Source organism: Centruroides sculpturatus, unplaced genomic scaffold (genome assembly GCF_000671375.1).
Source record: "Centruroides sculpturatus isolate CEXI.00-Female unplaced genomic scaffold, Cexi_2.0 scaffold327, whole genome shotgun sequence".
NCBI lineage: Eukaryota > Metazoa > Arthropoda > Arachnida > Scorpiones > Buthidae > Centruroides > Centruroides sculpturatus.
The window spans coordinates 423,002-440,763 of NW_019384493.1; the positions used below are offsets into that span (position 1 = coordinate 423,002).

At 28.2% G+C, this 17,762-nt stretch overlaps 1 protein-coding gene across 1 annotated transcript in view; it reads left to right on the plus strand.

Annotated features, from left to right (window-relative positions):
- Positions 1–17,762, plus strand: part of LOC111621850 (neural-cadherin-like) — a 330,033-nt gene that overhangs the window by 52,249 nt on the left and 260,022 nt on the right. The window contains exons 4-8 of the mRNA XM_023364110.1: positions 227–476; positions 1,259–1,475; positions 8,125–8,236; positions 8,607–8,999; positions 11,499–11,737. Of these exons, the coding sequence (XP_023219878.1) occupies positions 227–476; positions 1,259–1,475; positions 8,125–8,236; positions 8,607–8,999; positions 11,499–11,737 (1,211 nt within the window). The remainder of the gene's footprint in view (positions 1–226; positions 477–1,258; positions 1,476–8,124; positions 8,237–8,606; positions 9,000–11,498; positions 11,738–17,762) is intronic.

Here is a 17,762-nt window from a genome sequence, read left to right on the forward strand (position 1 = left end):
AAAATTTTTAACTAAATTATGGTTAAGTTAATTGAAAAATTTCTAGAAGTAAAAAAATTTCTAAAAGTAAGAGTATTTTTAAATATTTCAAATAATTTTTAAATAATAATAAATAATCTAAATATTCTTATAAACTTTTTAAAAAACAAATTGATTGAAATTAAAACTTTCATTATTAACATTATTATTTACTTTACTGATTTTTTCCATATTGTTTATATCACAGCTGGTGGAAGATTTGAAGTTGATGAGAGGTCAGGAGAAGTGCGCACACTTGGGAGTGATCCTTTTATGTTAGATAAAGAATATGTTTTATATGTGAAATCAGAAGATCATAATGGTATTACTAGTGAAAGAGGACACTATCAGACTACTGGAGAAAAGCGATTATCAATTATGGGTGGAAAAAGACCTCCACAGTTTTATATGTCAAAATATGAAGCAACTATTCCAGAAAATCAAAAAAAAGATTCTGAGTAAGTAAAAATTACTATTGATTTATAATTTACAAGCTTTTTAAAAGACTCTTAAATGCAAAATAACAATACAAAAATCAATGTGTTTTTCATAAAATATCTGGAAAAGTGGTATATTCTATATTTGAATGTACAACTAAAAATCTAATCTTTTTCATAACTTAAAGTTTAATTGCAAATAATTTTTTTTTTCTTTTTGTAAATTTAATAGTTTTGAATATATTGAATATCTAACCTATATGATTAATATTTATTCAAAAATGACATTTTTCAATAATCTATGAAGAAAATTTCTATTCTGTTATGTTATTGAAATGTGAATAAAGAAATTTTTGATTGATTGCTTATATTTGATTGATTATCTTATTTAGAAATGATCATGTTACTTGTCAACTTTTTGTTAATGCATATAGTAATGCATAACATAATCTTAAATGAAACATCAGTTGAAAATTGTGCAGAAGCGTCTATTTTATAGATAAATATCATAGAGGGAAATCTTTCTTTACATTGACATAGTATTTATTTAAATGATAGAATGAACAGATAAATTCTGACAGCTCACAAATTACCTGTCCTCTTGTCATGTATTTTTTGATAACTGTGATTAATGAATTATTCAGAATATATCTCATTATCAGTTATCTTATTTTTTGAGAGAAATATCTAATAATGTGGCAACATCATTACATTACTACTTATTAGTTTAGCTTTAATGATGAAGTTTTAGCTTTAATAAATAATAACATTGTTGAAATTATAATAAAGATTTTTATTTACAGCATAATTGAAGTCAAAGCCAAATCCTTTGCAGACAGAGAGATTAGATATACTCTAAGAGCACAAGGAAAAGGAGCTGGTACTTTTAACATTGGACCAACAACTGGAGTAGTAAAACTTGCAAAGGAATTAGATTATGAGGATATGCGACAACCTAAATCATACTCACTTATTGTGACAGCAACAGAAGATTCTGGAGGGTTTTCAACTTCCGTTGAAGTAAGTATATTTATACTGATATATACAGTAATAAGGAATTCTCAACTATCATTAAATAACTATTTGCACTTAAACTTTGTTGGTAAGAAATAAGAATATAATTTTTAAAATGAAAAACATCTACTTTTCAAAAATATATAAATAAATGAAGTATATAAATTTCATATTTTATATACTATATGTAGTATTTAGCAATTTTTAGAGATTTTATGAAACTTTATAAAAATATATAAAAATTGTCATCATATCATAACTTAAAATACCAAATTACATTCTGGTTTTACTTCCATTTAATCCAGAGTTGAAAAGTTTTTAAACTGCAAAAAGTATAAATAGTTTAAGTAGGGGAATTAACAACAAACTTAATCCCTAGTAGTAAATATTTGATAATATAATTTATCTATGATTTTTTTTAATTATGACACCTACAAAGTTTTTGCATGTAAGATGCAAAAACATAAGGTTCTCTTGCATTTCTTGGCTTTTTAGAACAGTACAGAAGCTGAAGGTCAATAAGACTGAAGCTTTCCCACAGTGCTTAGCAGTGCTGCAGAGTAGCATCTTAAGAGATAGCTATCTGAGCTTTAACCTCATCTAGCATTGAATTAATGCATTTGAAAAACTATGTTTATATAGACATTTTTGGATCCCCTAGGCCTTTAGAACATGCTGTAAAAAATGTCCACTATCTTGCAGAACACCCTATATATATATACATGGTGTCTCAGTTAAACATTTCAGAACTTCTAAGAGGGGTAGGGTGACTCATTCCGATAACTCAGAATCATATAGCAATGTGGAATCGGAAATGCTTTCCTGATGCGGTAGATGACATTGCACATAGGTTCTAAGCATTCTTGCAGGGAATCGTCATTTTGCACAATGATGCAGAGTTAGTCGATATGCATTTGGTGTATGGGCCTGCAGATTGTAGTGGGCCAGCTGTACAGTGCTTGTTTGTAGAACAATATCCAATGAGGCATATTCCCAGCCATAATTTCTTTGCAAATCTGCAGCGGAGGTTAGCTGTTTCTGTGTACATCACCACTTCAGAAAAGCATTTCTGATCCTGCATTGTTATATGATTCTGAGTCGTTAGGATGCACATTATCCCTCTTAGAAGTTCTGAAATGTTTAACTGAGACACCCTGTATCATCATCATCATCATCATCATCAGCTTCAGCTCTTATTTTACCATTTCAAATTATGGTATAGCTTCCCTTACATAATCGTCCATCATTTATGTCCATGTTTGTCTATCATTTGCTTCCCTCCACCGTGTTGTGCTTGCTTGTTTCCTTATATCATAGTCCCATCTTAAGTATGAACATCCTTTGGATCTCTTGATTCCCTGCGGATACCACATTGTGATTCTCATGGACTTCTGTGGATCACATCAGTTACCTTGGTTCTTTGCCTAATCCACTGTATTCTTTTGTGATATATATATATATATATATATATATACAGTGAAACCTTGCTTATCAGACACCTTTCTAAAGAAACACCCCTCCATAATAGACAATTTTTGTGGTCCAGTATAAAAAAGTAAGTTGTAACTTTGTATTTACAACTTATCTCTCTTAAGTGGATACTTCATTACAGATCAGATACATGAAATGCACCATGGTTAATGTCTTGACTTGTCTTAATAGACACAGTAGATTCTCATTGAGTTGACTTCTTTGTTTGGTATTTCTGTGGATACAGTTCAATAGTTCCAAAAACTCAATACTGTATTCCCTGTTTAGTTCTTAAAATCAATTTAATTGCACAGTTTTATTATGACAGTAAAATTTCTATGTTGGCTAACTTGCTGTTGTAGGAGTTTGCTTAGTGTCTTTGTTCACATTAATCTGCAAAGAAGCATGAGCACCTTATGACTAATTAGAAGAAACATTTTTCAATGCACTAATGTATATTACACTGATGAGGTCAAATACACTTCTGTGAACATTCACTCAGTTCCACAATTGTCATAACTCATCCTGTGCACTTTTCACCTTCTTTCTCATTTCATATTCTCATATTACTGATGATGAACTGAAATTTTTTAAAATAGCCAATCAACAATAGAGAATTGCATTTATTAGTTGAATATGTCATAAGCAAGATATATCTTCATGTAAACTACTGACCTTATTCTTTATTCTGGTTTAGTCACAAATGACCTGTTTGAGTTGGTCAGCATTTTAAATGATGCTTGAAATACTAACAAAACAATTCAATGTCTTCCAAGCCATTTCATGGATTTTAAGTGTTTGGAGACAGATTTTTGCTATCAACAATCAAGAGTTATTTCTTTAAAGCTGGATTTTTTTCTGGCAATGAGAATACTTAGTTTTGTAGCAGCCATAGTGAATGATAGAGACAACACAGTGTCATGAATTGGACATAGTGAATTCAGTGATGGTTGAATTCAGTGACAAAAATTATAATTTAAAATGTTTATGAAAAATTTTTTCATGAATAATTAGAATTTTCTTGTAATTTAAGATATTTAACCTAAGATATTTATGAAATTATTGCATTTCATTACTAATTAATATAGTAGGCTAATATTTGTTATTTTGGAAGATTTCTTAATTTTTTAAAATTAAAAATTTGTAGTCTTTCCAAATTTTTATTTTGCAATTTTATTTTTTTAATATCTGAAATTTAATTGGAAGACATCATGCATATAAAACAAAAAAATTTATTAATTATACTTTTTCTGTTTGAATATAGAGTAAATGCAGCTAATATGGCCCACTATGGTGTCTTTTTTCTATTACTTCTAGGTTACCTAGATGTAATAGATCAAACTACAATTGAACTAACATTATGATGCAAAGTGCAAAAGCTGATACCCAGTGATATCACAAGAGCATCTTTATTAATCTACATTAGTTTCAGCATAAAAAGCCATAATGTCAAAAAACTTAAAAGTGAAGGTATATATGTACAGTACAGGTACAGGTAATAATATGAACCACTGTGGTCCATATTACCTGTACGTAATTCATATTACAAGGACACTTCTAGAAACAGATAGAAAATTATTTTGTACAAAATTCATAGATTCTTCCTTCTGCACCAGCACATATTTCAAAGATGTGTCCAATACTGGTACTTTTGACACTGATCCATTCCTCACCAGCCAGGTAGAGGCAGAATAACTAGAGTTGCACTATTCTTTCCTTCTGGTTTTGAAAGAAATAATCGAAAAACAATAAAAGAAATACCACAAGCATGTCTAGTAATATGGACTACAGCAGTGCAAAACTTGTTGATAATACCCACCAAGATCCATATTGCCTGCACTAGCTTGAGACTCTAATACCAATTCTTAGCACCAATCAAACAGCAGATGTAATTTTGACACTGCATGGATAATCAAGAACAACAGCACAGCAAATAACCAAAAAATTATGATCTTTGGCAACTTATCCATTCAGCAGTTATATGGGCTGCAGTATCAACAACCAACAAGAGTTCAATGGCACGAAAAACATCAAGCCTCTCATCCATGTTCTCATTGAGTGGCATTCATTTACAGTATACAGGGGAAAGGGGGATGAAAGTATATGTCATGCTATTGCTCTCCAAAAGATGGCAGGTGAATCAGTACAGAGGAAAGAAAGTCTGGTCCATATTAGCTGAGTTTATTCTATTTATAAAACTTAAAATTTTGAGAAATTAAAAATATATACATACTGATGGTTTTAAACATTCCAAAGTAGATATCTATACTTAATTAAGGCAGAAAATTAATGTCAGAAAACATGGATACTTATTACTTTTCCCACTTTATATCTAGTCCACATCAAGCATAGAATTTGCAATGATTATATAAAATATTAGTGCAAATGTTTAATGCAATACTAGTTATTATTTTTAGTTATAATTTGATAAATTAATAAAATTTGTTTTATAAATGTGATTGAAATTATCATTGATAAAGAAAGATATAATGCTAATAGTGTCTGAAAGCTATCTGAAAAATTCTATATCTTTACTCTCAATTTTGGATTAAAGGTCTTCCATATATACTTCAAAATAATTTTTGTTGCTGAGTCACCAAGTTGATATTTCTGAGTTGTCATGTACTGTCATACATACAACAGAATTTATCATCACTTAAAACCATGGCACATCATTACATCAACATAGATTCTGACATGCCAACTGAGTGCACAAGCCAAGATACAAAAATAATCTTTCAGTTATTTTGAAATTCAAGAGGGGAGAATAAAGATGATAATGATGATCACAATGATGGCAATGACAGCCAAAATGACATTTACTATATATACACCAATAGATAGACCCTGGACTATGTGAACAAACTCAAGCAGTTTTACATCAGTAGAAAACACACATGGTACAGAGTTAGCACAAAATTTAATTATGTATAGTGAGAAGTAAATTGCTGCAATCAATTGTAGAAACAAACCAATAAAGCAAAATTAAAAAATAATAATACTGGCCCTTTTATAATTCATTGCTTACTGTTATATACTGTCTTACCATTTTTTACATGGTATGTATATTATATGCTCCTAAATAAAAATAGTACATTTACAGGATATTTCATGTAAAGGTAATTTTCACAAAACTTTTTGTGGGTGGACATCTCTCTATAGCAAATGGTTTTTTTGGTCCCACAAGTGTTATGGAGAGGTTCCACTGTACATAATATATTGTATATATTTAAAATCTAAGTTTTATCATTCTTAAAATAAAATAATGAAGATATGTATTCTAAAATTCAGGACCATACCAAATAATTCTGGCAACTGAGAAGCCTACATACCATGTACTTATATTTCTATAAACATTATGACACCTTTTTAGTATACTTTCCAACTTGGCACCTAAGGCAGTTGTGCTCTGCCTCATATATGGATATAGCCCAGCTAAAATTAAACTGTTTATACTATTTAAACAAAAACATGATATAAACATATATCATGTTTTTGTTTTTTTTCTTTAAAGCAAAATATTATAAATTCTTAATTTTATTTCAAATATTTATAGCATGTATTAAAAACTCTCAAAATCTTTTATTCTGTATAGTAGTTATCTCTTTGATTCAATGAATACATCTGTAGTTAGTTGTAATCCTATGATTATTGGAACTTTTAAAAGAAATTTTCAAGAAAAATTTTAATATTTTTATATATTAAAAATCAAAGAAAATAATACGTTTAAAAATTATATATAATGTTAACCTTCATAAATGAATTTTTTAAAAACCGGTATGATATAACAATAGATTAGAAATGTTCTGTGAAGATATATAATCAGGGCCGGATTAACCCACTTTGGGGCCCTAGACTTTGGCCCTAGATTAACCCACTTTGGGGCCTTGCCGGGCTCCTTCTCTCTCCCACAAGAAATAGAGTACACAAAAAACATAAAACAATAAATAAAATAAAACTAAATAATATGAAAAACTAAAACAAATCTTAAATTTTTATTAATAAAATATGTAATATAAACAATAAATTTTAGTTTTTCAAAATAGACAGTTTGACCGGGCCCTTCTAAATACCAGGCCTAGACATTTGTCTCATTTGTCTTTGCGATGATCCAGCCCTGTATATAATATATATATGATTTTTTCATGAAATTAAAGTTTTGCAAAAATATTTTTGCATTACAAGTATGTTGAAGTGTTACTTTGGTGTGAATGTTTTATCACTTATCAAAATAGTCAATGATATCTTTATAATATATCTATAATTTTTTTTAAATTGCAACATATAAAAATATAAAATAAATACTGTATACATATATATTTTTATATAAAATAAAANATATATATTACAATTGAATTTTTTAATAATAATAAATGTTGTATGTAGTAAATTAAATTATTCTATTTTATTATTTACATTATTAATGTAAATAAAGATAATTTTCTAAAATATTTGCTTTTTGATATGGAGGAATTTGCATTTATAATATATTAAAAAAGTGAAAATAGCAAGTTTTAAAAATATAATAACATTTTTCATATTAAAATTTAATCTAATAATATTTAGTAAATAGTTCACATAATTTGTTTGGTAATCAATGTTTGAAAACAACAAACCTGAAAATGTAATTATATAACATTTGGTATGCTTGAACCATATCAGATAAACATAAAATGTAATGTAATACATCTTTCTTTTTTTTTGAAACCGAAGGGTAATAAAGAATTCTTTTTTCATCAGTACTACTTTAATTATTGTTCAATGAACCTATAGCTATAAACTTTGACTTGAGTCTCAAGATAATTTAATGTTTATGTATGAAGAATAAATTTTTTTTGGGAGTAACCATTTATTGAATTAATTGTTTGAAAAGAAAAGTCATAAAATAATGGCTTTAACAAGATATGGAAGAAAGAAATGAATGATTACTAATAAAATAAAATGAGTTATTATATCACTTATGGTTTCTCATCTTTATAAGAATCTGAAATGTAATCCATTATGATTTATGATAAAAGACCTGCTTTTAAATGAACCAAAATGACAAAGAAATTATAAAAAAAAATTAGGGGAATAGAAGAAAGTAATTTTAAATCTGCACTATTTCAAAAATAATATTTTATAATTCAGTCATTTCATTTTTTTTTTATTTCAAAATATATGATTATTTATTTATTTTGTATAGTTGACAATCAAAGTAACTGATGTTAATGACAATGCTCCCAGATTTGAATTACCTGATTATCAGGCTCATAATGTGGATGAAGATGTACCAATTGGAACATCTATACTCCAAGGTAATTAACTCTTCTATTAAATTAAAGATTAATAATAATAATTTGTCAATATATGTATAATTCATTTAACAATCATTACCTGTTTCTATATTATAATATTTACAGTTGAATAAATTACTATTGGTGATATTGTATTTTGTTCTTTAGTATTTATATATTCTCATGCATAAAAGAGTACTCAAAGGAATTCAAGGTAAACATATGTAATATTTTTTCTCCATGTAATACAGAAGGAAAAATTATTCATATGGATAAGTTATGAGAATATTTTATAAGATAGGGTTGTAGATATTTAAGTGCACAAGTAATTCTATATTCAAGTATTGTGTATATCAATATTCTATGTAAAATTGATTTATTTTTATTCCAGTTTCTGCCAGTGATATGGATCAAGGAAAAAATGCTGAAATTGAATATTCTGTAGACAAAGATGATTTTACTATTGATAATAGGGGAATTATATATTCTAATAAAAGACTGGATGCAGATATCAATAATACATATGTATTAACAGTGAGAGCTACTGATCGAGGAGATCCACCATTAACTGGTACAGCAACTATTCGAATATATACTGAAAATAAAAATGACGAACCTCCTAAATTTAGTCAAGATGTTTATACTCCAAATGTGGATGAAAATGCTGGGCCAGATACACTAGTGACTACAGTGGTAGCAAGTGATAAAGATGGTGATAATATATATTTTGGATTTGTTGGTGGGGGGACAGTTTCTGGAATGTTTCAAATAGAGGAAAGAACAGGTATGTAAGAATGTTTTAATGAAATTATATATTTTTATAAAATTAAATTTAAAGATTTATCAAACAGTTAAAACAATTTTAAAAATTAAGAATTACTAAATTAAAACATTTTAATTTGAAGGTTATTTTAAAAATTGAATCAATTAGTTTTATTGAATTAATGTTATATAAAGGTAGCTCAGTTGTTATTTAAATTTAAAAATTTTTAAATTGCATGATTTATTTATTTTATTCATCATTCTTTAGTATTCTATCTTTCAATTGATATTATACAGGGTGAATTATGGTTCTTATGCAATAAATACCACACCTCATTATAAAGATAAATCTAATGGTTATTAGTAGTGCAGAAGAACCAGTTATAAGAAAATTATGAAAAATGAAGCATTCATTCACATAAGTAATGAGAAAATAGAAAGCAGAAGGATTTCAAATTGATATTTATTTTCTGGAAGTTATGAATAAATGACAAGTGTGATTTTAATGTCAGCAGCATCAATAAATGAAGTAAAATTATCAAGGTATTAAATACAAGTGGTAAAGATATGATTTCCAATGCCAATAATCTTTGTCTAGTCTACCAATGTCTAAACCAAATGGAAATTACATAGTTTTATTAATTTGTTGACATCTGCATGGGTTGGGAGAATGCTCCCAGTTACCATAATTTAAAATGTATGCATTGGCATGTGCTCATTTTTGGATGGGTTTATTTAACAACTGACTTCTTGGCCAGAAAACTATCTCTAGACTTTTATGCTTATAATGAGGCATGGCATTCTTTTGTTCCTTTTATTTTGCATGAGAGCAATAATTACCCTGTAAAACTTTTAGTATCATGTTTTGCATTTTTATAATTATCAAGCTGTAAATTTTCAAACATATCATTTAACTTATCTGTCTCAACAATATAAGCACATTGTAGCATGTTTACTATGCAATAGCCAAGTCAGTTTTGTAAATTTTCTTATAAAAGATTTCTTGAAAATTTGTATCAATGTTGAATTTTTGAAAAACTTTATGAAATAGAATTAAAATAAAATTATTTTTTTATACTGAGTGATTATAATTAAAGTTTTCTTGTTCAGAGGACTCTGTAGCACAACCACTAAGCTGATTGACACCAAAATCTGCATAGCAATATTCAAATGATGCAGAAAAAGATTTTGCAAAGAAAAATTTTAGTTCCAAAATTGTCTGTTATAGGGTAAATGGTGCTGCAAATGGCTCCATTGCCTGTTCAACAACAATCATGGTCACATCTTCAATGGTTTCGGTAGTAATAGGCTTTTGTCCCCTGTCAGGTTGAACTTCTAAAGATCCAGTTGTCTTAAAATATATTATCATTTTCCTGACAGCCTGTAAAGATAGTGATCTACAATGTTCTACTGTTGCAATGTACAAGTTCTACTGTTATTTGTGAATAACACCGTTACAACAATGTTATTCACAAACAGCAATAGCAGCATTACCCCGACTTTTGTGAATGCCATTCTTATCAGCTACAATGGCCATCACTTCACAATTAATGCATGCTCTAGCAAAGTGATGGCCATCATAATTGTAACTGATAAGAATGGCATTCACTAGTTGTCAGCATTTTTATACCCAGTCTTGATTACATTTCATGTGGCTATAAATATCACATTTCTTTGCTTGCAGTACCATTTACCCTGTAGTTAACAATTGGAACTAGAATTTTTCTTTGCAAAACTATTTTCTGCATCCTTTGCAAAGTGTGTATAAAAATTTTGGTGTCAGTTAGCTTATTGGTTGGAGCTATAGAGTTCTTCTGAATAGGACAACTTTAATTACAATTACCCTATATTATTAATTTATTTAGAAATGACAGTTTGAATATACAGTAATACCTCGACTTAAGCAAACCCAGAGTTACGCGATTTTCAAATCTCGTCGATTTGTCTTTTGTTTGAGCGCCACGCAACTCTTGATTACTCACTCCCCCACACTATTGTTCAGCTTACATGTTCGGACATGTCGCGCGGAATTGACACATAGCTACAGTTTATTTTATGTTATTTATTTCTGTGTTTGTTATATCTACGGAGACTTGAGAAACTCTATGTGGTGATTTCTTGTAACCGTGAACAAATTAAAAGATGAGATAAGATTAACGAGAACATTTATTAGCTTACATACATCCGACTTGAATTTTACACAAATTGCGAAATTATATCCCAACTTACACAAATTCGACTTACGTGGTTATTGCTCGGTCCCACTTATCACTTAAGTTTGGAGTATTACTGTATTTAAAAAGACTTATTTTAAGTATAAAAATATAAAAATTTAATTTAAATTACAGTAGTTTAATTTAATAATAAACATTAACATGAATCATTTCACTAATTACGCTTTAAATTTTTTAATTTCTAAATCAAAAACTGTTTCAGATTTTATTAGTTAGTCTTTGACTTGTACATAAATATTGTTGTTTTTGTTAACTATGAACTAATCATATCTTGCAAATACTTTCAGGTGTAATACGTCTTATCAATGGTCCTATCCATTTGGATAAAGATAAATATGAATTAAATGTTACAGCTAGAGATGATGGTAGTTGTTGTAAAAATGGTGCACATACCACCCACACAAGCACAGCACTTGTAGTTGTATTTATAACAGATGTTAATGATAATAAACCAGTTTTTGAAGAATGTGGAACATATGCACCACAAGTAGAAGAAGGTGCTCCCAGTGGTACTTCAGTAATTAAAGTGAGTAAAATTCTATTTCTTTGTACAATAAATGATATCATAAATTACAAATTAAAAAATATACAGTAATTTAGTTTTAAAACAAATAACTGCTACTTAATCAATTGATTTTTTTTATTTAAATGCTCATTGAACTCATGCTATAAATTATAAGTTAAAAAAAGTCACTTTTGAGATACAATTTAAAAATTTACATTTATTTCATTATTAATAAGTAATTTTATTGAAAATTATCTAAGATTTAATTAACTAAAATTAAATAAAAATTATCTAGAAAATTTTTAATCATTTAAAAATATTTTATATTCAGTGAAACAATTGAAAGATTTTTGGAAGTATTCAATTTATTGTAGAGCATCTCATTTGTTTATTATTACTAATTATAATTAGTTATTATTTAATATATTAAGTTATGGCTGGATGGCAGAGTGATTAAGGTGTCAGACTACAGCTCTGAGAAACCTGAGAACAAATCTGGACAGATCAAAAAACCCCAGGAATTTCTTGAGAGTTGACCCAATTAGGATATGTTGAGCTGGCTGTCCCATTGTGGGCCTGGCCAAACCATAATGGCTTGATTAAAAAGGATCTTTTGGTGTCCACAGGACAGAAAGAGTAAAAACAAACATATTGAATTTATAAAGCAGTAATAACAAATGCATCAGAAGAATCAATATGTATTAGTCACTTTTATAAGTTTCCTATGCAAGATTAAAATTTTTCTGGTATTGCATATTATTGCATACAATTCAATTAACCTGATACTCTTATAATCAATATAATTCTAAAACAAACTAAAGTAATGACAGTATATATATCTTCTCTAAGAGAACTCATTTTTCTTAAAAGTGAACAATAAAAACTACTTGTTTTCAACACCCATAATTTTGACTATCTATTGCCTTTAGTTGTATGTTTTATAGAAACTTCATTTATTGATATTTTCAGAGCTCTGGTTATTTATTACATTATATTTTATTCTTATTTTAGTTATTTATTAATTTTATTTTTTCCATGCTTATTAGTATGGAAAAAGTAAAAATATATATCATTCATATATATACATTCCCATCATGCTTTCTTTCTTGCCAATCTGGAAAGTTGTATGTTTATAATTGAGATCTTCAGTTAATGATTTCAGTCCATTTAATTTTGGGTTTTTTTTAATCTTTTCCTATCTTTACATACTTTGTTAATCTTAATAATTATATTGAGTTTGAAATGACCATATCATTGCAGTTATTTGTATAACAGATTTGATTGCTATAAATCAATTATATATAATAAAATATATAATGTAATCTGTGTATTTTTGCATTGCAGTTTTATTTAAGCATTTGATACTTCTTAAATTTTTAGTTGCACTCTTTGCTAATTTTCTGGATGAGTTACTATATTGCTTAATAATAACTAGTCAATGTTTTACACAAAAATATTTAAAATCTTCAATTAAACAGGTTTTTAAGTTTCTGAATAATGTGCATCTCATTGTATCAAAATATTTTTAATATTCTAAAATTTTTCTGTAGAATATTTAATTATATTTATTTTATAAATATTAACTATATGATCAAGTTAAATAAAATGCAGTAGCTTAGTGCTTATTACAATGTATAATAGTTTAATAAAAGTGACTTACAGTTTTCAGATGACTCCATATTTAAACTAAAAATAGGGTGACCAGATCCTGGTTTTGCCTGTTTTTAATATTTAATTATAGAATAAATTTTTGAATAAAGTAATTTTATTAACATGTCAATATAATATCATCAATTTATAGATTAATAAATAAATACATTTTTTAAAAATAATCAAAGTTCAGTCAGTTTTAGAACCACATTTTCACTGATTCTGAAATGTGTCCCTGATTTGACTGCAAATGATAGTCCACCTAACTAAAAAGAAATAAAACTAAATGCTTTAAAAAATTTTATGGATTCTTTAATCAATATAAAAAATTTTTGTATAATTATGAAATATGAAATTTCAGCATTATTCTTAATTTAACCAAATTAAAACTGTTCTGCTCATCATTCTAATGTGAAATTTGTTTTGGATGAATTTGGAAATGAAGTAGCCTCATCCAAAAACATTTACACAAATAAACTTTAATTTCTAAAACATCAATAATTAAAAATCAGGGGTGCCCATTCATTGGGCACTTGGAACACATGCCCCTTTATGTCTGGGTTGCCCTTTTCCTAATTCCAAGAGGGCCAAAAATTGCATTATCAATAAACAACAGAAAATTCATAGCTTCTCACCTATTTTGCAAATATAAAAGAAATGAATAACATTTGTCCCTTGTCCCATGTAACTTCCTTGTATGTTGACCAAAACTTGGCTTTAAAAACAAGGAATGTTCCTTGTTTTCAAGGCCAATTTTTCAAGGCTTGACTTGTCTTAATAGACACAGGAACCCTAACTGCAACCAGTGCAACCTTATGGGAGCACTGATCCAATCTTAAATCAAAGTTTGAAACTTTTATCATATGTATGATGCCCTTTTTTATTGTTTGTGCTGCTTTTTTTATAGTATATAGGCACTGCTGATTAAAATAAACTTTAATTTCTAATTTTGTTTTAGTTTTTTATCTTCAGAATACAGGATATTGAATGTAGTTATATATTAAAACATAATAATTTTTTTATCTAAATAATTTCTTCAATTATTATATAAAACTTTCATTATTTGGAACATGTAAATCAATATATACAGTGAAACCTTGCTTATCAGACACCTTTCTAAAGAAACACCCCTCCATAATAGACAATTTTTGTGGTCCAGTATAAAAAAGTAAGTTGTAACTTTGTATTTACAACTTATCTCTCTTAAGTGGATACTTCATTACAGATCAGATACATGAAATGCACCATGGTTAATGTCTTGACTTGTCTTAATAGACACAGTAGATTCTCATTGAGTTGACTTCTTTGTTTGGTATTTCTGTGGATACAGTTCAATAGTTCCAAAAACTCAATACTGTATTCCCTGTTTAGTTCTTAAAATCAATTTAATTGCACAGTTTTATTATGACAGTAAAATTTCTATGTTGGCTAACTTGCTGTTGTAGGAGTTTGCTTAGTGTCTTTGTTCACATTAATCTGCAAAGAAGCATGAGCACCTTATGACTAATTAGAAGAAACATTTTTCAATGCACTAATGTATATTACACTGATGAGGTCAAATACACTTCTGTGAACATTCACTCAGTTCCACAATTGTCATAACTCATCCTGTGCACTTTTCACCTTCTTTCTCATTTCATATTCTCATATTACTGATGATGAACTGAAATTTTTTAAAATAGCCAATCAACAATAGAGAATTGCATTTATTAGTTGAATATGTCATAAGCAAGATATATCTTCATGTAAACTACTGACCTTATTCTTTATTCTGGTTTAGTCACAAATGACCTGTTTGAGTTGGTCAGCATTTTAAATGATGCTTGAAATACTAACAAAACAATTCAATGTCTTCCAAGCCATTTCATGGATTTTAAGTGTTTGGAGACAGATTTTTGCTATCAACAATCAAGAGTTATTTCTTTAAAGCTGGATTTTTTTCTGGCAATGAGAATACTTAGTTTTGTAGCAGCCATAGTGAATGATAGAGACAACACAGTGTCATGAATTGGACATAGTGAATTCAGTGATGGTTGAATTCAGTGACAAAAATTATAATTTAAAATGTTTATGAAAAATTTTTTCATGAATAATTAGAATTTTCTTGTAATTTAAGATATTTAACCTAAGATATTTATGAAATTATTGCATTTCATTACTAATTAATATAGTAGGCTAATATTTGTTATTTTGGAAGATTTCTTAATTTTTTAAAATTAAAAATTTGTAGTCTTTCCAAATTTTTATTTTGCAATTTTATTTTTTTAATATCTGAAATTTAATTGGAAGACATCATGCATATAAAACAAAAAAATTTATTAATTATACTTTTTCTGTTTGAATATAGAGTAAATGCAGCTAATATGGCCCACTATGGTGTCTTTTTTCTATTACTTCTAGGTTACCTAGATGTAATAGATCAAACTACAATTGAACTAACATTATGATGCAAAGTGCAAAAGCTGATACCCAGTGATATCACAAGAGCATCTTTATTAATCTACATTAGTTTCAGCATAAAAAGCCATAATGTCAAAAAACTTAAAAGTGAAGGTATATATGTACAGTACAGGTACAGGTAATAATATGAACCACTGTGGTCCATATTACCTGTACGTAATTCATATTACAAGGACACTTCTAGAAACAGATAGAAAATTATTTTGTACAAAATTCATAGATTCTTCCTTCTGCACCAGCACATATTTCAAAGATGTGTCCAATACTGGTACTTTTGACACTGATCCATTCCTCACCAGCCAGGTAGAGGCAGAATAACTAGAGTTGCACTATTCTTTCCTTCTGGTTTTGAAAGAAATAATCGAAAAACAATAAAAGAAATACCACAAGCATGTCTAGTAATATGGACTACAGCAGTGCAAAACTTGTTGATAATACCCACCAAGATCCATATTGCCTGCACTAGCTTGAGACTCTAATACCAATTCTTAGCACCAATCAAACAGCAGATGTAATTTTGACACTGCATGGATAATCAAGAACAACAGCACAGCAAATAACCAAAAAATTATGATCTTTGGCAACTTATCCATTCAGCAGTTATATGGGCTGCAGTATCAACAACCAACAAGAGTTCAATGGCACGAAAAACATCAAGCCTCTCATCCATGTTCTCATTGAGTGGCATTCATTTACAGTATACAGGGGAAAGGGGGATGAAAGTATATGTCATGCTATTGCTCTCCAAAAGATGGCAGGTGAATCAGTACAGAGGAAAGAAAGTCTGGTCCATATTAGCTGAGTTTATTCTATTTATAAAACTTAAAATTTTGAGAAATTAAAAATATATACATACTGATGGTTTTAAACATTCCAAAGTAGATATCTATACTTAATTAAGGCAGAAAATTAATGTCAGAAAACATGGATACTTATTACTTTTCCCACTTTATATCTAGTCCACATCAAGCATAGAATTTGCAATGATTATATAAAATATTAGTGCAAATGTTTAATGCAATACTAGTTATTATTTTTAGTTATAATTTGATAAATTAATAAAATTTGTTTTATAAATGTGATTGAAATTATCATTGATAAAGAAAGATATAATGCTAATAGTGTCTGAAAGCTATCTGAAAAATTCTATATCTTTACTCTCAATTTTGGATTAAAGGTCTTCCATATATACTTCAAAATAATTTTTGTTGCTGAGTCACCAAGTTGATATTTCTGAGTTGTCATGTACTGTCATACATACAACAGAATTTATCATCACTTAAAACCATGGCACATCATTACATCAACATAGATTCTGACATGCCAACTGAGTGCACAAGCCAAGATACAAAAATAATCTTTCAGTTATTTTGAAATTCAAGAGGGGAGAATAAAGATGATAATGATGATCACAATGATGGCAATGACAGCCAAAATGACATTTACTATATATACACCAATAGATAGACCCTGGACTATGTGAACAAACTCAAGCAGTTTTACATCAGTAGAAAACACACATGGTACAGAGTTAGCACAAAATTTAATTATGTATAGTGAGAAGTAAATTGCTGCAATCAATTGTAGAAACAAACCAATAAAGCAAAATTAAAAAATAATAATACTGGCCCTTTTATAATTCATTGCTTACTGTTATATACTGTCTTACCATTTTTTACATGGTATGTATATTATATGCTCCTAAATAAAAATAGTACATTTACAGGATATTTCATGTAAAGGTAATTTTCACAAAACTTTTTGTGGGTGGACATCTCTCTATAGCAAATGGTTTTTTTGGTCCCACAAGTGTTATGGAGAGGTTCCACTGTACATAATATATTGTATATATTTAAAATCTAAGTTTTATCATTCTTAAAATAAAATAATGAAGATATGTATTCTAAAATTCAGGACCATACCAAATAATTCTGGC